Genomic DNA, 22,457 nt, shown 5'->3' with positions numbered 1-22,457 from the left:
ATGACAGCACAGTTTTTCATTTCCTTTGAATTTTGGCCTTATTTTATTCTCTATTACAGGCAGAGTAAATGTTTTAATTTTGAATGTAAAATGAATGTGCTTTTTAAGATTTTCCAGTAAACTGACAGCCGTCTTATAGCAAACCTTAGATTATCAGCACTACCAAACCAAAGGCTACCATGGGAGCCCAAGAAATTACTTTTTAATAATTCATATTATAATACGATGGGTTCTTTAGCTCACAGGCAGCATTTAAAAACAACATGGCCACCTGTATTCTACTCAGATATATGCATGTATTTTTTCAGATAATTACAGTTTTTTTTTAAACTAGGAAAACCTGATTACCGGATAATGAGAGACAGACATAAAGTTCTCATGCCATTCTTCTGGTGTATACATTTATTTGTCGGCTGGACAATTCACATAATAATATTATAATGTTGTTGCCAAATCTTAGGCTTACTGAAGTGCGATATCAGTCCTCTAGTATTGGCATAACTGTCTTTTTTAATGTGTACTGTTTTGGTTTGTATTGTCTGTCTTTTGCTAATGGACCTAGAGTCTGGAAATAAAATAAAATATAAAAAACATATTAGCAAAGTATCCCACTGCTCACTGGTCCAGGTCGTACTAAAATTAAACACTCCTTGTATGATCTAAAATGCAACTGTCAACATCTTTTGCTGCAGGACACCAGTAGCGAGTAAATATTCTGTGCATGTAATATAAAGATTCTATAAATATGCAAGATTGTAAAAGTAAATACCTCCTCTGACCCTCTCCCATCCCACACTGGGCTTTCCTCACGATTGGGCCATGAAGTTCAGTTATCCCCTCTTTTCAGTGACCCCGCTGACAAGTACTTTCACAGCACCAGACTATCTTTCCACTTTCAAAAGCATGTCTAGGATGCTCCATTTTCAAATTAGATCAATGCTAAAACACACAGGAACAAAGTGCATCACAATATTGCATACTAATATCTACTTCTGAACTGGAACCGTTTTAAATGTTTAGAAAGGTTTTTAAACGTTTTAAATGAAAGGTTTTTAAAAGAAAGCGAAGCAAAAAGCAATGACAGAAAAACTAATGCTATTAGTATTTTTAAATTTATCTTTGTGTAATTAAAAAATAAATAAATAAAAAGCAAAATATGAGTTATTATTATTTATTAATTATTTATTAAGTATAACAAATACAATAAAACCAGCAAACAAAAAGTTATTTGTACTCTAAGAAAATGGAAAATAGTAATTTATTTATGTGAAGGGAAATAAAAAACAGAAAAGGTTATTGTCTCTCCTCAGGGTTCAGTGATGTGTTTGTGCAGACGGGAGCTTCTGTTCAACTGGATATACAGACACAGGAACTACCAAAGACTCTTATCTTAACATGGGTGAAAGACAAATCAGCAACAATAGTTACATTTATAACTGGAGCAAAACAAATCCTACCTGAGACTTCTTATAAAGAGAGAGTACAGTTCAATAATGAAACCTTCTCTCTAACACTGAAGAACATGATGAAGACAGACAGTGGTCTCTACACAGCAAAAGGAGTAGAAGATAATAATAAATACTTTGCTGAATACAAAGTATCTGTTATAGGTGAGTATGATTTAAAAATGTTGCTTGGTGCGTTCAGACTCATTTGTTCAATTTCTGTGAAATGCTATATGCAGTGCTTGAATGCTATGCCTCTTAAAATAAATAATGTTATACAATGTTTACCACTTTATGAAATGTGCAAATTTTGGATACTCTTATAATAATCATGAATTACACACATATGATGCAAAGAAATATGGTTAAATAAATAGTATTGGTTATAGTCTAGCATTTACCTGTTTGTAAAAAAGAAAGTTGTTCAGTTAACACCAAAAAGCACCTTTAAAAAGGATAAAATGCATAGACATATAAAATTAATTTTGAACAAAAAATTGGTTTTACCATAATTTCTAAATTTAACAAGAACCTTCTAGAACTGAAGGTTATATGTAAACAGCTATTGGTATTGACAACCATAATATGAGGGTCTCTGATCTCTGTAACTTTGTGGGATATTTTCAACGTGTGTTTCAGACGCTGTGGAGGCTCCTGTCCTAACTGTGAACTCAAACGGGTCCCGCAGTGACTCCTGTACTGTGAACTTCACATGCAGATCTCATGAGCTCATGATTAACTCCACCTATCAGAACAACACATGCTCTCCAGAGGAAGTGACATCACATGAGATCCACACTCTCACCCTGGACTGCAGTGAGAAATCCATCATCTGTAACCATAGCAACCCTGTCAGCTGGAAACAAGACAGAATAAACATTGAAGAACTCTGTCTTTATAAGGGTATCTGTCTAAACACACATACATACACACAATCAAGCACATAAGAATACAAATTAATAGTCATGTCTCAAAACAAATAGCTTATTTTGGTTTACTAAATCTAGTCTAACTCCCGAACTGTAGGGTGACCTCACAATAGCTGAATTGACAACTGTGGTTTTTAATGATATACATCTCATTTTCCAGAGGAAACCCCAGAGGAGAGGAAGCCGTCAGAGTCATCTCTCCCGTGGCGTGCAGGTGTAGGTGTATGTGTTGGTGCTCTGGTGGCATTCATTTTGGTATTAGTACTTCTCTACCTCAAGTATAAAAAAGGTATGTCCATGTTGCCTCACATACACTGTCTATGATAAACTTTAAAAACTGTTAGTTGAATAATTCGGTTTTATACATTTAGTAGGCCTACTTTTGTACTAAAGTGAATATTTTAAAAGTTAACTGAAATTGTGTAAACTATTTTAACTATTTTTAAGTCCATACTATGTGTTACAAATCACCTTGCAGGGCTCACACCTTTACTAGTTATTTTCTCTATTGGATTGCATCATTTAAATATCCCAAATAAGTAATGAGCCAGAAAATATCCATAAGAATCACTGTTAATCTTACATTACATTCTAGCTTTTCCAGGTTAGGCCTTAATTTTTAGATCCAGTATTCACCTCAACACAACACAACCTGTTCAGGTTTAAATATCACAATGTTTTGCAGATGATGAGGAGGACACAAACATATTCGTTCTTTGCTGATGCCAAAAAAAATAAAAAAAATAATTGAAGAACATTCAAGAACAAATGCAATACAACGGCTTACTACTCAGGACTAATGCACTCATTATTTTCATTTATAACTGAAATGGTTTAGACTACACATTATTTACACAGAAGTTCCACAGCATAATATAAAAGAAACTCAGTTTAGAAGATATGATGCAAAAATGCACATATGAAATGGATCTTATAGAATTATTCCTATTTCATGCTACTTTCTTTTCACAGAGCCTCTAAAGGTATACATGGTGACGGTCAAAAAAAATTATATTTAAATTCCTTTGCATTCTCTCACAAAACTATTGCATTCCCCCGAGAAACTCAGCATTTGCTCACAAATCTTTTGTGATGGAAAGCCATATCTTTATTATTAACTGTTATATCCATTATTAGGGAATATAAAGTGTCGGTGGGGAACACAATTATTTTTCAAGAGAATGAAAATGTTCTTGAGGGAACGCCATACTTTTGCGAGAGAATGCACATTTATTGTAAGAATGTAATGTTTCTTGGAGGAACCCAAATGCTTTGTGAGAGAACACAAAGTTCTCTTTCAGTCAGTTACGTTCGACGTTACTTCATAGTGACTGACGTAAATGGGATCCCTGAATAGTATGCAAAATGTAGAATAAATAGTTTAGGGACCAATTCTCACTATTAACTAGTTGCTTATTAACATACTTATTTCTAGCATGTTGGCTGTTTATTAAAGGGGTCATATAACGAGATTTCATGTTTTCCTTTGTCTATGGAGTGTTACAAGCTGTTAGTGCATATATAAGATCCGAAAAGTCGCAAAGACTAAAGTCTCAAACCCAATGAGATATTCTTTATAAAAGTTAAGTCTCATCCACGCCTTCCTAAAATGCCTCATTTAAACACACCCCCACATGTCTACATCACTGTGTGGGAAGATTTGCATAACACCCCCCAAATGTTTCCGCAAAGAAAGAAGGCATAACTTTTATTCTCGCTGTAGTATAGACCATTTCAACGGACATTCAGCGGTATAAAGAAGTGACGTCTTTAGACTGGAGTAATAAAGTTGAAAATTCAGATTTGATCACAGAAATAAATTATATTTTAAAGCATATTAAAATATAAAACCATTATTTGAAATTGTAATATTTCAAAATATTACTGTTTTTGTCTATATTTTTGATAAATTAAATGCAGGCTTTATGAGCATTGGAGACTTATTTCAAAAACATTAAATAATAGTAATAGTGCCCACACTTTTTACCTGTATGTGTGTTTACAGTAAATGTGTATAAAAAAACATACAAACCAAAATATATACTTTATGTATTGTGTGTGCATTTATTAATCTGCATGTAAAAAATAAAAAATAACTAATAAAGGTTTATGCAAAACACGGTAGCCAGCATTGAATTGCATTCATCTTGTTTATTTGTGAACATATGATGGCTCAGACAGAGCATTCAAATGCTTTCTAGCACTGTTCCACAGCAACAAACTTGACCAAACTAAGCACACATTATAAAACGAATGAAATCAGTAATAATGGCATGAAGTGATTAGCTTACTAGCATTCATTTAGCGTTGTAATAAATATGCATGTTCTGTAAAGCTGCAGTGAAACGATATGTATTGGGAAAAGCGCTGTACAAATAAATATGAATATTTGCGTAGACGTATAGGCTGACCCAGCAATGCAAGTGAAATGTCCACCAAAAACCTCCCCAGACATCTTAGCACAAACCATGATAAGATCGTAAGTTACACTGTTTGTCTTGTTTCAGTTTAACCGAACATAAGACTGATGTCATCCATTGTACAGACAACTGATCCCAACTTTTCCGCTGAGGAGTTAATTGTAAGCATCCAGACTGCGATACGCGTCTTTACCGCCATCTCTCGTGCACATGCACGCAGCATCAATCAGAGCGGAAGACTACTTTTAATGTTCTTTGTAAGTTTGTTTGCACTTCAGTCATATTTAAAGGGTAATTCTAGTATTTATTTATTTTGACCTAATTTGCGTTTTCGCTAGATTTAAAACGTATGCGCTGGAAGCAGGGTCGCCGTTAGGGGGGATGCAGAGTATGCCAGGCATATGGGCCCAGGCCACTAGGGGGCCCCAAATTACGACTTTGGTTATTTATTTATTTGAGCGCGTCTTCTAGCACTTTAAAGGACAGATACATCTTGCCAGTTTGCCATTTTTTTTTTTTATGTGACCAAATTTCATTGTGAATGAATGACATTCTTGAACTGACCCACATGCACAAAAGAACAACAAGATGGCATGAAGCCCGCTGTCACGGAAGTAAACAACACTTTTAATAGTTTAACCAAATTTGATGTGTTTACTCTTTCATTTATAAGCTGATGTGCCACGTAAGCCAGCCCCAAAAGTTTGTTAGTTTTCTCCCTATTTTCCTCGCTTTCATTCACTTTAAATGAATGTGCGCATTTTACTTTCACTTTCAAATTAGTGGCAGTTCGAATTGACAACAACAAAACAGTCCAACAAACCAACTTAGGCTATATTAAACATAGAATGTTTACACATAATGTTTAACATAGAATGTGTAATATATTAACAAAGGGAATACAAACACCATGCTATCAGGCCTAATATAAAATAACTTACACAAAGTTTAAATATAAAACACTGAAAATCAGCAAATATTATTAACAAATGTATTTGGTGGAACCAAATAAATAAGAAACGATTGTTAAAAAAGCTTCCAAAATCATCTTGGATAAACGGCAAAAGTCAAAAGGCCTTCCAAAGTCTAAAATATTTTTAATGCAGGAGCTTTTGTATTTAGTTTCCTACCGAACCGTGACACCACTGTCCTCGAACTCACTGCTCTTGACTGAATAAATTATGACTAATCTATAGCCTGCCTATTCCATTTATACAGTGAAGAATATGCAATGTTATTTTACATTTTATTTAGTTTCTGTACTTGAATACCTACAAATCTAAAAACCCAAAACATCTTTAATTTGCATCTTTGTTCTATAATAAATGTAAAGAAGTTTCATTGTTCTCTAAACAGAAAGAACAGTTGGTATTAATAGAAGAGAGCACATATCCGGGTAAACTCTATGAATCAACTTAAATTCAATTTCTCTCATTTTGTTAGTAATTCAATATTTGTGAGGTAATGACCCAATTTTCTTCCAGGGAATATCACTTACTAAACCATTCCAATAAGAGATTACATAAGGCACAGAAATAGACTCCAACTGAAAAAAAACTCTATTTGTTTCTGTACTGTTTTCCAACCAATGTTTTACAAAGATCCACTGAGTGACATGAGATTGGAAAAGAAAGACCTCTAAAAAGCATGAGAACCCCATGTGGCACTGCGTCAGTAATTACAGATTGAACCATTTTGAAAGTTGAGACACAAAAATAATACAATTTTTAAACCAATTTTTTTTTTAAAAAAGAGAGATTTGTGTTTATACAGTAGATTCTTGTTATTCCAGATTAGATACGAATGAGGTGTAAAATTGTGTTTAAAAATGAGGGACCAAGCCAACAACATTTGCCTATGAAAAAGAGACAATTTGACGGATTTTCATGATGTTATAGTTACAGATTAATAAGAAATTTAAACCACATAGTTTGGAAAAAACAACATTAGGGATCAGATTCCATAGAGATAAGGGCTTACTGATACATTTTTTTATCCAATTTATTTTAAAGGTGTTGTTTAAAGTGGTGAAATCAAGAAAGTTTAAACCCCCTTTCTCAATGGTGTTCATAAGCACAGATTTTCTAATAAAATGAGTTTTATTCTTCCAAACAAAGTTGAGAAGCATTGTATCAATTTTTTTTAAGAATGGCAGTGTCAACAGTCAAAGAGAGAGCAGCATATGTTAACCTTGACAAACCTTCAGCTTTGGCTAGTAAGATTCTTGCCTACAATGAGAGATCACTCTGGAGTCACATATTCAGTTTTTTCTGAGTACTCTCAATTAATGGATTCAAATTTAAGGACCTTCTTTCTAATTAATTTTTTCTTATAATAACACCTAAATAAGATACTTGATCTTTGATTTGAATATTACGAATTTTTGACAAATTACATTCTTTGATGGGCATCAGTTCACACTTTGAGAGGTTCGAGAACAGGCCTGATGCTTTGGAGAACTGCTGGATATACTTTAATGCTAAAGGAACTTCATTAGCATCTTGCAAAAAAAGAGTGGTATCATCAGCCAGCTGTTTGCCAGCAATAGAGATACCATGAAGACCACTATTAGAAATATAAGAAGCGAATATCTGGGAAACTAGTAAAAATAAATAAGGGGATAATGGACACCCTTGCCTAATACCACGTGACAAGTCAAATCTAGTACCATATTTTAATTTAATTGTGCTACTACAGGTTGTAATATAGAGTTCTTACCAAAATATTCACCAAAACCAATATTTTCCACTGATGTTCAACTGAATCAAAATCTTTATAAGAATCCAGGAAAAGAATAAAACTATTATGTTCCAGCAAATCACTATAAGTCTAAAACTAATCTAATATTATTCATTATATATCGGTCCCTCATAAATCCAGACTGCGTCTCATCTATAACAGTATCCAAACAATCTTTAAGTCTTTTAGCAAATATTATGGCGAAAATTTGATACTCATTGTTAAGGATTGTGATGGGTCGCCAGTTGTCTAAACTGGTAAGATCTTTCTTAGGTTTAGGAATTAAAGTTATGATACCTTGCATCAATGTAGGAGGTAAAGCCTCTTTTTCAATACTTTCTCTAAAAAGTTAAAAAGGGAGTAAGTTCATCAGCAAATAATTTGTACAGCTCAGCTGTAAGTCCATCACACCCTGGGGACTTTGTACTTGTGGAACAAACACAAAATAACAAAATTAGATAAGTTACAAAGTCATTGTTCTTCTTTGTGGCGCAGCCCCTCCATCTTTTGTCTCAATATTACAGTACACTATAAAGGGGAAAGGAACATCCAACTATTTATCCCTACAGTAATGATTTTCAGACCTGCTCTTGATTATTCTCTCTTTAAACCACTCACTCGTTTGAGGGACTCTTTGTCTATTTGTGCGCTTCTTGAGAAGATAAAATCAATGCATGCTAATAGAACATATCTTCTGTTCTTACTAAACTGAGCACTAAATTTAATTAGCTAAAATACCATTCGGCTTTTTAGATGAATAAATTAATATACTCTTTTTTTTAATTTGATAAGTAACTGTACATTCTAAACCTCATAGGTACCCAGAAGGTGGTAGTAGAAGGTACTCAAGTTGAGGTAAGCTTCAAATTATAGTTAATCATTAATTGTTCATTATCTCGCTGTCATCAGACTTGCCGTTATGCTGTCTAGTTCTTTTTAATCATGTTAGACATAAAAAAAAAAAATGTTTAATGTACATCCATTCTTGCAATATTTGGGTATTTGTTTGTCTTGTTGTTCTGGTTTAAGTCACATAATGCTTCCATCTATATAAATCAGTGGTTCCCAGCCTTTTCAGAACATATATCAGCTTGTTGTATTTGATGTTAAAATTGTATAGCAAACACATCACCATAACTATTTAACTAACTTTGCATAGTAGAAAGCATTTTGACACATTTCCGTTATAAATAGGAAAGACTATTATTTTATAATTAGACCTTCTCAAGAAAACAATGATATGCCCAATCCTGAATGAATTTTCTGCAACTAAAAACAGTCATTTGAAATTGATTAAAATTTACTTTTTGGCACCAGCAAAGATGAACGAACTGTTTATGTGATAAGAGTCATATAATATTCATGTCATGCAGTTTCACAATGAAAATAGTTGATAAAATTATACGGTAGTTGTTAAAACAATGTAGCAGCAGATGTTTAATGTAGCATGCACATCTTGATCATGATCTCTTATGTTATAGCTGCATGTACAAAGACTTTTGTTTCTAAAGAGTTTGCAAACATTTGCGGATAGTTTTTTATGGAACATTATAATGTAAATAAAGTTTTTTGTTTAAAATATTCAGGCTCAGGAAATGCAGAAACTCAACAGTGACTGCAATACATATGATATTCCAGACCGGGTGAGAATAATCTAAAAATTAACTGGCTATGATTTTATTAAATGCTTGTTGTATGGGCAAGACTGCACGTTTGTGAATGTTTTATTAAATTGTTGAGTTTAGTACTTGTTAAGCTAAACATAATTGTTCAGGAATGCATTTTTAAAAATATTATTTTTCTATTTATTTAATTAGGTTCTGGCCCAGGCACAAGAGGAAACTGGAGATAAACTGTCCAACACAACCTACTACACAGTAGGACAATTCCAAACATCACCAATCCCCCCTAAAACAGACCATACAATTTATTCAATGGTGTGCAAACGATCACCCGCCATTACATCTGATGATGCTTAAAACTTGTCACATGGGGAAGTTGTCACAAGGCCTGTTTACAAAATGGCATCCTACTCTTACTATCTAAATCATATCTTTATGTGGTAGAAATAATGCTAGTATGTTATTCTGAAATTCAGCACTGGTTTAGTATATTAGATTCAAACATCTAGATCATCCAGTATCATACACACAGAACAGAAAGCAATCAAATACTCACAGAACTGTCTTCAATTTTCAACAGTGTTTCAGTAGGCAAACCCCAAGCCTTTTTAGTGCCTTTTAACATGTAACCACTAGATGGAGTCATTGTATCTTATTTTAATGCAATATGTTTCTCCTTCAGTTAAAAAGCTACTGCTTTTTAAACAAAGTCTGGCTCTCAACACTGGATATTCTCAGCATTCTCAAGTGAAGTTTATAGAGATGGGACTCATATTTTCTTGATGAACATTGATCTGTCACAATGCATATGCAATGTGAAGGCATCTAAATGAACCAGTTTTTTTTCAAGACTGACAAAGAATAAACAGTGGAATTTAAATAGGCTATGATAACAAATGAAGAACAAAATACACAGGTTTAATAAATTGAGACAACAGTATTAAAATGCACATCCACATTCCATTTACAGTATAAAAGCACACAAAACCAAAACAGGCCAAAAACAACAACAACAAAAAAGTGGCTATTATATCAGGATCAGGTTCATCTTCAATTTCAGATTTATACCCAGGTTTAAACATCACATAAAAGTGTCTTTAGGTTACTTTACATTCTAAAGCAATGCCATTCTTTTGAGTGAAGGACTGAAGGACTTTCCTCATACTGAACAGAATCGATACGAGCCATTATCCTGTCATCAGCACAACAACTCTTTCAAATATTTCCAATTCACAGAGAAATGATAGTGAAACGAGAGTTTGGTTAGTCACTTTAATAGCCGAAATATTACAAATGTACTGGAAATGTATTTACTTGATTCTTTGACAGTTATCAACATAAAAGTGTGTGTTTGTATATGTTTTTGGCTTTATTTTCATGAATTCAGTAGACTAGTTCTATGTTAATTAAATATGAAATATGTTAATAAAAATGTTCAATTAAATGAAAATCTTCTCAGATGAATTTAAAATGTGATTTTTGTCAATGGAAACCAGTGCATACCAGATTTACAGTTGGGCAAAAAAGTATTTAGTCAGCCACCAATTGTGCAAGTTCTCCCACTTAAAAAGATGAGAGAGGCCTGTAATATTCATCATAGGTACACAACTATGAGAGACAAAATGAGAAGAAAAAAAATCCAGAAAATCACATTGTCTGATTTTTAAAGAATTTATTTGCAAATTATGGTGGAAAATCAGTATTTGGTCAATAACAAAACTTCATCGCAATACTTTGTTATATACCCTTTGTTGGCAATGTCAGAGGCCAAACGTTTTCTGTAAGTCTTCACAAGGTTTTCACACACTGTTGCTGGTATTTTGGCCCATTCCTCCATGCAGATCTCCTCTAGAGCAGTGATGTTTTGGGGCTGTCGCTGGGCAACACGGACTTTCAACTCCCTCCAAAGATGTTCTATGGGGTTGAGATCTGGAGACTGGCTAGGCCACCCCAGGACCTTGAAATGCTTCTTACGAAGCCACTCCTTCGTTGCCCGGGCGGTGTGTTTGGGATCATTGTCATGCTGAAAGACCCAGCCATGTTTCATCTTCAATGCCCTTGCTGATGGAAGGAGGTTTTCACTCAAAATCTCACGATACATGGCCCCATTCATTCTTTCCTTTACACGGATCAGTCGTCCTGTGAGTGGAGGACAGAGGAGCCTCTTAAAGAAGAAGTTACAGGTCTGTGAGAGCCAGAAATCTTGCTTGTTAGTAGGTGACCAAATACTTATTTTACCGAGGAATTTACCAATTAATTCATTAAAAATCCTACAATGTGATTTCCTGGATTCTTTCCCCCCATTCTGTCTCTCATAGTTGAAGTGTGCCTATGATGAAAATTACAGGCCTCTCTCATCTTTTTAAGTGGAAGAACTTGCACAATTGGTGGCTTACTAAATACTTTTTTGCCCAACTGTAACTATAGAAAACAATTCTGGAACCAGTAGTGCACAACACAACGCAATTACAAAAGCAAACATAAGCTCACAACACAATCACATTTAGCCACAACACAACGCTCCCGGCCACTATGGGGGCACAGTTGCCAACTTTCGCGAGACTAATAAGCAACCACAGCTTCAAAAACAAGCCCAAAATTAATTTATTGAATTATTTAATTTAATAGTTTTTTTTGATGATTTATTATGATCAATATTATTTATTATCAATTATTTATTACCAATAAATGAGCCTGCAACGTATTACACTGAAATCACTCTTTTATCTGAAAGGCAAAAACAGAAGTTATTTTACAAAAATTGGCAAACTGCAACAAAAGAGGGAACAAAACTCGTCTCCAATCACATGTGAGCAGAATGGGACTGGAGAGATGGAAAAGGAGAAAAGCACAAGAGCTTCAAAGGGGAGCCTAAAATATATAGGGGTCATTCTATGGAAATGTCCATTTTTCTGTCCCAAGCCTTTACAGAAATATTACACTTGAAAAACACTTGGTTACAATTTATATATATATATATATATATATATATAAAAATAAAACAATGTGTTATTTGAACAATTAAACCTTCTTGAGCCATCAATGTGGCAATATTTATTTTTAATCATTATAAAGAATTCCAAGCACCACAAAATTGCTCGTCCCCACAGCCATGTACAGAGGGAAAGTGCTTTATTTATTTACATTTATTCATTTAGCTGACGCTTTTATCCAAAGCGACTTACAATTGCTATATATGTCAGAGGTCGCACGCCTCTGGAGCAACTAGGGGTTAAGTGTCTTGCTCAGGGACACATTGGTGTCTCACAGTGGATTCGAACCCGGGTCTCTCACACCAAAGGCATGTGTCTTATCCACTGCGCCATCACCACCACGTGCGCCATTTAGTTTTTTCTTCCATTTAAAATAAAATTATGTATACATAACTATCAAATAAATAACATAAAAAACTAAATGCCACATACATATTATTGAAAAATATATAAAATATTATATTAAATTATAATATATATAATATAAAATATATATATATATTCTATAATATTATTAAAAAGATCATAAAAAAAGATTTTAAAAAATCATAAAGCTGCCATTTATGTGTATTCATGAAGTAAGGTAATCTAATAATGTGGTTTAAATTTAAATGTAAAAAAAAATAAAATAAATTTAAGACATCTTGCCATACCAGGCTATTCGAACCAAATGTATTCACTCAGTATTAGGATATGACTACTTGTTTTTTATTACAGCCCGTGATAATTAATACATTACAAAAACATTGTACAGTTGCTTCAACTGTATTCGCAAGGTTTTCAATCACGTTGACAAAAAGAAATAGCACGTTAGTCCCATTACATTGGTTTGGCATATAACAAACATATCTGTCCACAGAAGCATTTCGAGGGTTATTTTTTAAAAGTCTGTACTAGGCCACTGAAAAATGTCTGATTAAAGAAAGCTAGCATGTGTAAATAGTTTTACAGTGTATTAGTTTAAATCATCGGTTTTCTACAACCAGAGCATGTTTGATGTAAATACATATTAACTCTTTTAAATCCACATATAATGTTCACAGGTTGTATTACCACTGCTTTCATCGCAAAGGGGCCGGATTTTCAGCGTCTGAAGGTTGTTTTCTTGGTAGGAGGCCCGAAGGAACATTCACACCTTTTACTGAAATTGGCGCAGGTGTGAAAGAGAGGAACTAGCGCGCCTTTCATGTGTGGAGACACAACCCCCTGTCTGTGCGAGGAGAGTCTGATCACATGAACGGAAGCTGTATAATAATAAAAAACTGCTGTAACGGTCGACTGACTGAACATATGGCTCAGAAAGGGCCCCTCTGCTCCAACGACCCCTTTGCGCAGGACTGGCTTGTAGCTACCAAAAAAAAAAAAAAACTTATCAGCACAACACAATACAGGAATAAGAAGACATTAAACTTCTGCTTTCTTTGATTTACTTTTATTTTTCATTAATATAGGCTGAAAAATCTCACAATGCACCACAAAAGCCAGCAAGCAATGATGCTCACTATGTCCCCTTAAAAGAAATTGTCACAATTCTGAAGCATGAAGCATCAAACAGACAAGCCAACTCCATAACTACAAGCCATTTTTTAGGATATTTCAACGTCAACACATTTCTAGACAGGTCGTGAGCATGTCTAGTTAACATAATTAGTATTTGTCTGAGAGGTTGTAAGGATATGTAACAGAACAATGTGTTTAAAGATAATTAAAAATAATATCAAAAAGATATAGGTCCAGCCTGGTGTTGATAAATACCAGCAGTGACGTTCTACAATGTTGTACGTTGACATTGTACATAGTCATGTTGCTGGAAATTGAGTAATCACTGTGTGTAGTGAGCCAGAGTCCTTACCAGTGTCCAGCCTACACGATATACTGATTCACAAGATCAGAGAGCTAATTGAGACACACACCCTTGATTTTATAACAAGCATTTAGGACTACTCACCCAACGTGTTGTACACTGATGCCAAATATCGCGATGTGTGCTGAATGAGACTTCTTGAAAGTGATTTCATAGCGATAAATATCTCATGCCCTTCGCATCTGTGTATTGACGCTAAAAGTTTCCAATTGAAAGCAATGCATGTCCGAGTTCGTCGATATAGCGGCGCCGAGAGGCACCTTTGGCATCTTCACAGCGATGCTAAACTAAAGGCTCTTGATCATGGTTTGGTTTTTGACGCCTAGGGAGTTGAGAATGGGTTGATGGTAACCATGATACTGAATGTTTACCATATTAATATACAAAGGTATTTGCATCATGCTAATTCTTTGAACGTTTTTACGCATTCGGTTATTCTTACTGCAAGTGAAGTAAGCTGGAATTCAGGAAGAGGAACAGACGAGCCGCCCAGCTCTCAATAAGGCTGCTTCCTTATTGAGAACTCCACTGGTCACTGAACTTTATATATATATATATATATATATATATATATATATATATATATATATATATATATATATATATATATATATTCATCACCCTGTATGTAACATACCTATTGAAAATTATTATGATTTCATGTTCTTATAAATTCTGAATTTTAATGGTAGACTCAATTGGTTTTATTTTCAAATTTGTATTTTGTCTTATTATGCAGTAATTCTGTTTCTATTGTAATATTAATGGGCTAAATGGCCCTCACAAATGTACAGGTTTTCTCGATTTTTTGCGAAGAAGAAAGATTGATATAGTGTTAGTTCAAGAATCCCATTTGAAAGAGGAGGATATATGCAGATGTTTTAATAAGTTTTATGAAGTGGTATCTCACTCATCTTCGGATACTAAAACCAAGGGTGTCCTAATAATGGTCCGGAGGACTTTAAATATGACTATTTTAGAGAAAGGTTGTGATGCAAATGGTAGAATAACACATAAAAACAATAGTGGAGAATAGGAATATTGTATTTCTCTCAGTTTATGCCCCTTGTACTCCTGACCTTACTTTTTTCTCTGTTTTGTCAACTTATCTCTTGAAGTTTTCATTTTGATATTTTATTGGGTGCAGATACGAATTCTGTAATGTTGCATATCCTAGATAGATCAGGACCAAAGGAATCATACTCTCAAGCTTTGTGTTCTGACAAACTTTGTCAATGTGTAACCTCATCCTCGTTGGTGGATAGTTGACGTTTATTAAACCCTTCTGCTAAGTCTTTCACTTTCTTTTCTGCTACTCATAAATGTGATTTGACTATATTTTAATTTCTACTTCTTTATCTTCAGCTGTTCGTGATGCCGATATCTGTTCCTTATCTCTGTCAGATCATGATGTAAATTTGTGCAGATTATCTTTGATCCCTCGGCCATCTCGTGCCACTAGATGGCGATTTAACCCTAACTTGTTACAGGATGAAAACTTTTGCAGTCAATTCATAAATAAAAAGAGTTTATTGAAATTAACAAAGGTTCAGTGGATGATCCTGAAAATTGCTGCATAGGGTTTACTTGACTCCAATGAAACGTTTTTATATGAATCTGTCGTCTTCTCCTAAGTGTAATCTCTGTTCCCAAGGAGTTTTAGGCACGTTTTTGCATTTTTTGGGGGAGTGCCCCTCTCTCTCACCTTTTTGGACTGAATGACTTTTTGGCCATTTTTTCATGAATGACTTTTGTGACTTCACCTTGTCCGTCCAACAAAGATCTTTACTGTTAGCTGCTCTCACAGCAGCAAAAAAAATTGCTAGTCAACCGTTGGAATCCTCCTCACACAATGGACAGAAGAACCTGGACTGTGTATTTGTTGGACATTATCTCAATGGAACTCTCTACTTCTCGTATACATGGATCTAACGTGAAAATTGTAAATTCATGGCATTCAGCTTTTAATGTTGTCTTCTTTTCTAAAATCTTTGTAAAAATTATTTTATTGTTATTTGTTTATCTATTAATATTAATGTGTTTATTATTATTTATTTTATTTTATTATTTATTTATTGAGTCTACCAAGGGGTGGATTTTAAATTTGTACAACTGCTGTTTGTTTTGTACAACTGTTCCACAAAATAAATCTTAATAAACAGAAAGAAAAGAAGTTACATGATGTCCATTGCAGAAGGAGTAGACTATTTATATTTGCACATTTTTGATGTAAATATTATCAGTTATCACCAAAATATGAAAAATCTAGCAGCTGTTTACTGTTTTGTTATTAAAACAGCCATGGATTGATATGATGTTTGTTAACATGGCATATTCACAACTCTGAAGTTGTTTTATTGTCTTTTTATGGTTAGTGCCATTTTGCACCAGAAGCACCTTTCAAAAAGGATGAGTCAATTCTGGAATGAAATATGCCATTTGTCTAACTAATATAACAGCTCCACCTAGTGAAGTTACTGTGCACAATAAATACATCATATAAAAAAATATATATATGTAAAAGTCAAAAGGAGCTGTGTGGTTAAAAGGTTCTATGTAGCAGATATATGAATCTGATAAACAAAGGCATGATGCATTCTTTAAAACTTCAATTTCTTCATGTTTCTCTCCTCAGTATCCGGATCTGGAGACCATGTGTTCGTACAGACGGGGGGCTCTGTTAAACTAGACATACAAAATGAAACGCCACCACACTTTAGTAGATTAGTCTGGATGAATGATAAATCAGAAAGTGTAGTCAGATTTCTAACTCAATCTGGAGAAATCAAACCTCACAGTTTAAGGACGGAGTGGATTTCAATGCTAAAACCTTCTCTCTAACACTGAGGAACATGCAGAAGACAGACAGTGGACTCTACAGATCAATGACAATAGGAAAACAAGAAATGTGTGTTGCTGAATACAACATATCAGTTATAAGTGAGTATAATTTTGTGAAATAAAGTTCATTTTTGCACGTTTCATTTATGTTCTGGTTGTTATGACCTGTACAGAGTAGAATATCAAAAGAATTGGCACTATCATGTAATTTTTTTTTACAGTCTATGCATATAACAGAAACAGCACGATGAGGGTAGATATAATGTTATTTTTAGCATACTTACAGAGTTTACAATGCATTTTTTTTCTCTTCGGTCTCAATAATTTACTTGTAAAGACTAATAATGTCACTTGGAAATGGAAGCAAATACATTTTTACATTGACTAAAATGTGAGGCTAACTTGTCACAAATGGTCATGTGATGCTGTGGTTGTTGAATTCAGTTCCCTGATCTAAAAAAAACTCATGAGGGGAACTGAAAAGCATTATAATTTAGTGAAAGAACAGGCAAAAAAAAAAAAAAAAAGGAACGGATGAATATGGGAATGAAAGTTTCATTTTATATATTTTATAAGGCATTAATTGACTAGCACAGGCTTCATCTTAGCTACAACAGGCTCGTTGAAAAGACCATTAACATATTATAGTTTTTTAATTTTTCCATACCTCGGACATACAGGTACATCTCAAAAAATTAGAATATCGTGATAAAGGTCAATATTTTTTGTCACTCATTTCAGAAAGTAAAACCCATACATTATATAGATTCATTACACAGAGTGAAATATTTCAAGCCTTTATTTCTTGAAAATTTGATGATTATGGCTTACAGATAATGAAAACCCAAAATTCATTGTCTCAGAAAATTTGAATATTGATAAAAAAAAAAAAAAAATTTAAACAGAATTGTCAGGCTTCGGAAAAGTATGTTAATTTCTATGCACTCAATACTTGGTTGGGCCTCCTTTTGCATGAATTACTGCATCAATGCGGCGTGGCATGGAGGCAGTCAGTCTGTGGCACTGCTCGGGTGCAATGGAAGCCCAGGTTGCTTTGATAGCGGCCTTCAGGTCATCTGCATTGCTGGCCAATCAAGCACAGTAACACCATGGTCATTGAACCAGCTTTTGTTGGCAGTGCGGGCAGGTGCCAAGTCCTGCTGGAAAATGAAATCAGCATCTCCATAAAGCTTGTCAGCAGAAGGAAGCATGAAGTGCTCTAAAATTTCCTGGTAGATGGCTGCATTGACTGTGGACTTCAGAAAACACAGTGGACTAACACCAGCAGATGACATGGCAGCCCAAATCATCACAGACTGTGGAAACTTCACACTGGACTTCAAGCAACATGGATTCTGCGCCTCTCCACTCTTCCTCCAGACTCTGGGACCTTGATTTCCAAATGAAATGCAAAATTTACTTTCATCTGAAAAGAGGACTTTGGACCACTGAGTAGCAGTCCAGTTCTTTTTCTCCACAGCCCAGGTAAGACACTTCTGACGTTATCCCTGGTTCAGAAGTGGCTTGGTAGCCCTTTTCCTGAAGTCGTCTGAGCGTGGTGACTCTTGATGCACTGACTCCAGCTTCAGTCTACTCCTTGTGAAGCTCTCCCAAGTGTTTGAATCAGCTTTGCTTGACAGTATTCTCAAGCTTGCGGTCATCTCTGTTGCTTGTGCACCTTTTCCTACCCAATTTCTTCCTTCCAGTCATCTTTGCATTTAATATCCTTTGATACAGCACTCTGTAAACAGCCACACCTTTCAGTAATGACCCTCTGTGACTTACCCTCTTTGTGGAGGGCGTCAATGTTCGTCTTCTGGATCATTGCCGAGTCAGCAGTCTTCTCCATTATTGTGGTTTCAAAGAACAAGAGATACCCAGAATTTATACTGTAGGGATGGTCATTAATTGAAACTCAAATGTAAATATTCTAATATTTTGAGATACTGATTTTTGACTTTCATCAGCTGTAAGCTCTAATCATCAAAATAAAAAAAATAAAAAACTTTTTGAAATGTTTTACTTTACATGCAATGAATCTAAAATATATGAAAGTTTCACTTTTTGAAATAAGTTACAAGAAAAAATCAACTTTTTCACGATATTCAAATTTTTTGAGATTCAGTTTTAGGTCACTTAAAAAAAAAAAGTCGTGACGTATTGTCAAGTATGGTGACCCATACTCGAAATTGGTGCTCTGCGTTTAACCCATCCAAGTGCACACACACAGCAGTGAGTAGTGAACAAATGCACACACACACACACACACACCGTGAACACACACCCGGAGCAGTGGGCAGCCATTTATGCTGCGGCGCCCGGGGAGCAATTGGGGGTTCGGTGCCTTGCTCAAGGGCACCTCAGTCGTGGTATTGAGGGTGGAGAGAGCGCTGGACATTCACTCCCCCCACCTACAATCCCTGCCGGCCGGGGACTCGAACCCGCAACCTTTCGATTACGAGTCCGACTCTCTAACCATTAGGCCACGACTTCAAAATTCTTCACAGTATTCTCCTAACCAACTTTCATCTTGCCACAACAGTAAATGTCACATCCAAAATGCACTAAAAGTCCAAAACAAACATGCATCAAATTAAATTATTCCATAACACTGACAGAGTTTATCACCCAACAAGCATACTTCGTCACTTATAAAACAATGACCTAAAAGACCTAAAACACACACACACACCCATATATATATTTCAGAATAATTCAGTATGAAATTATTGTTGAAATTGCTGTCTTGTTGAGTTTTTGTTAGGTTTTGAACTAAGGTTTAACAGTTGTAAAACGAGCATGTAAATGTGCAAATTGCCTGTAGGTCCATAGAGTTTTGGCGGTGGTTGTGTCTGAGTGAGAAAAAAACTAGACTACACCACTGGCTGTTACACACTGCATGAAGGGTCATGTTCAAAAATAGATAATAGGTGCACTTTAAAATATCTTCTTGTGTGTTCAGCAGAAGAAAGAAAAAAAAACTCTTGAGGGTGAGTAAATGATGACCGTTTGAATTTTTTTGGTGTGCAGTGTGCAGATCCTTACATACTGTATATTGCCATATCACTTGTGTAGTTTCCAGAAAAGTTTTAGTTTTCACCTAAATCAAATGTTATGAGGATATTCCCATTCCTGGTCAACTTTTGCCTTATTAGTGAAATAGTAAATTTACACATATATTGTGGATTAGGAGTAGGAAGTGTTTTTCTGGAGTCTCAACTGACTCCGTACTGCTCATGTTTCTATCACAACCCAAGCTGAGCTAAAACTCTTTCTCACCATTTTCAACAACTTTGCAGTTTTCTCAGTTTCCTCTTTTTAGCTTATATGCATCTTGATGCCAGGAACAGAATTTGCTGCTGTATTTGGTTTCAGGAATTTGGTTTCTTTTTCTGAGTGAATGTCAGTAGGGTGATATCAGGCAAATTGGGCCACTTTTTTTGTTAATTGCTTGGAACACTAACAAAAAACCCATGTATGACATTTAACTGTGTTCTTATGATTAATAAAGACTGTTTTTATTATTTTTGTGTTGAACTGATGTAATAAGATAAAATTGTTCAGGCCCTGCAGGTTTTGAAACATTAGCTGCCCCACATTTTTTGAGATGGCAGTGTTCTGCAAAAATGGGCCAGTCAAACTGCAAAGTGAAATAGAGACATTTTTTTTCTTCAGTGAGAGATTAAAAAAAAAAACACTTTCCCTGTGCATTTCATTAGGCTGAAGGCCAGAGAAAACAGGAGATAATCGACCCATCACAGTCTACTGTACATTAGGACAACACCAAAAACCCACAATCCCCCCTGAAATAGACCATACAGTATATTCAGTTCTGTACAAACAACCAAACAAGAACCCATCCGCCATTTCACCCTTAAAATGAAACTGAAAATGAAATTATTTGTCATGCGTGGGGAAGGTGTCACAAGGCTTGATCTCAAAATGCCCTCCTTTGTTACATGCCTCATGTTTTGTATTTCTTGTGCTTTACTTTACTGCTATTCTTTATATTGACTTTTAAATTGCATTTTGCCCCATTCTGTTCTTGCTTCTTGTTTCTTATGTAGTGTTTGTAGTACTTTGCAGTAGTCTCCATCATATTACAGACTCTTACCATTCTCTGCCATATCTTTATGTTTAAAAAAAAAGGTATGCTGTTCTGATATTCAGCCAAAGTTGTTGTATTCTCTAGCATTGGTTTAATATTCAAACATCCACAACCAAACTGTCTAAATATTTTTTTATGTGAATTCTGAATTTGATATCGTTACACAGATATAACTTCTAAAAAAAAAATAATAACCCCAAAGTGAGCAATATTAACGGAAGTGAAAAAGAGTATGAAAGCTAACCCCAGTTGGCTCCACATGAAAATTAGCAAATAGGTAAGCTATAATATTGACCTCAGCTCTCATGTTATATTTAACAAGTATATGCATTTGAATTCAAACATATCCAGTACAAACCTGACTTATACCGCAAGCATTATTTATAGAGTTGCCAAAGTCTTTTCAGTCCATTTTGACAGAACACCACTAGATGGCGACATTTAATCTAATTTCTTTTTCTAATTTTAATAAAATCGTAATTAGTCATTTAAAATCGTATTTAAATTACGCTTTTGTTGATTCTTGGCTTAGTCTTGGAGATATCTTTACCTGAGAAAACACTGATGAAGCTTATGGAGACCCACACATCATGCAGACAAAAATACATTTATCCATAAATTAAGAACTAATTCCCACAAAGTAAGAATTTGTTTTGAAACGTATTTCCTTCATTTTAGATAATCATGGCCACAAATTAAGAATTTCTACACACTAACTCATTTGTTCCCTGCTTTTGATTTAATTAAAACAAGGGAACAAATAAATGTAATACGGCCAATCATAAATCATGACTTAACATACAAACTGAAAGAGGTTTAACAAATTTTTGGGGACCAGTCATGAGGAAGGAACTGAAATCAGGAAGTCAGATTTCTGTAAGCAGCCATGTTTTAGACAACAGAGCAAACCAATGCTAAATATAGCATCATACAACTACACTGACGTGTTAGACTGTCACCTAATCATCTCCCAGTGTAGGGGTCTAACTGTTTTCTGTAATGCAAAAATATTTAGGATTGAATGAAAACTAAAGTTGCCTCTCACAGTCATGATTTTTCATTTGAACACAGACGATCAGACACTGATGATAGGAACAACTTTAGTCAAAAGAGAAGAACACCAAATCAACAAGTCAGGGCCATCATGCGAGTGTCACCAGACCTAACCTCAAGTGACCATAAGACAAAGGAATACTTGCAACTCAAAGAAGAACCAGTTACATTTATGTAGCTTAAATCAAGACAGATGTTCAATAAGATCTTTCACAAAGGAACCCTACGGTTAACACCAGAGGTGGGGGGTTGATCTTCCCCCACCCAAGAAAGAGAGATAACACAGGCACTGCTTTAAACAAAGGACCAACACAACACGTGCAAATAGCCCTCCTTGTTGGCTAAGGCTATTTACACCAACTCCGCCCACCAGCGTGTGATTGGGACAGTCAACATTGAAAAAAGACACTAGTTGATCATCAGTTTCAATGGCACAGTTTGTA

At 34.9% G+C, this 22,457-nt stretch overlaps 1 protein-coding gene across 3 annotated transcripts in view; it reads left to right on the top strand.

Annotated features, from left to right (window-relative positions):
* LOC306846110 (uncharacterized protein) overlaps window positions 1-22,457 on the top strand; it is a 51,661-nt gene that overhangs the window by 15,179 nt on the left and 14,025 nt on the right. Inside the window, exons 4-9 of one of the 3 annotated variants that reach the window (XM_079379229.1) lie at window positions 1,311-1,610; window positions 2,085-2,348; window positions 2,535-2,663; window positions 8,351-8,388; window positions 9,120-9,176; window positions 9,351-10,612. In XM_079379229.1, coding sequence (XP_079235355.1) covers window positions 1,311-1,610; window positions 2,085-2,348; window positions 2,535-2,663; window positions 8,351-8,388; window positions 9,120-9,176; window positions 9,351-9,512 — 950 coding nt within the window. In that variant the 3' untranslated portion in view covers window positions 9,513-10,612. Of the gene's footprint in view, window positions 1-1,310; window positions 1,611-2,084; window positions 2,349-2,534; window positions 2,664-8,350; window positions 8,389-9,119; window positions 9,177-9,350; window positions 10,613-22,457 lie in introns of those variants that run through there. The other 2 variants (XM_079379230.1, XM_079379228.1) reach the window with 2 other exon arrangements.

Source organism: Barbus barbus (genome assembly GCF_936440315.1).
Source record: "Barbus barbus genome assembly, chromosome: 26".
Lineage (NCBI taxonomy): Eukaryota > Metazoa > Chordata > Actinopteri > Cypriniformes > Cyprinidae > Barbus > Barbus barbus.
The sequence above is the reverse complement of the archived record's forward strand: the minus strand, read 5'-3'. Positions and strand labels throughout refer to the sequence as shown.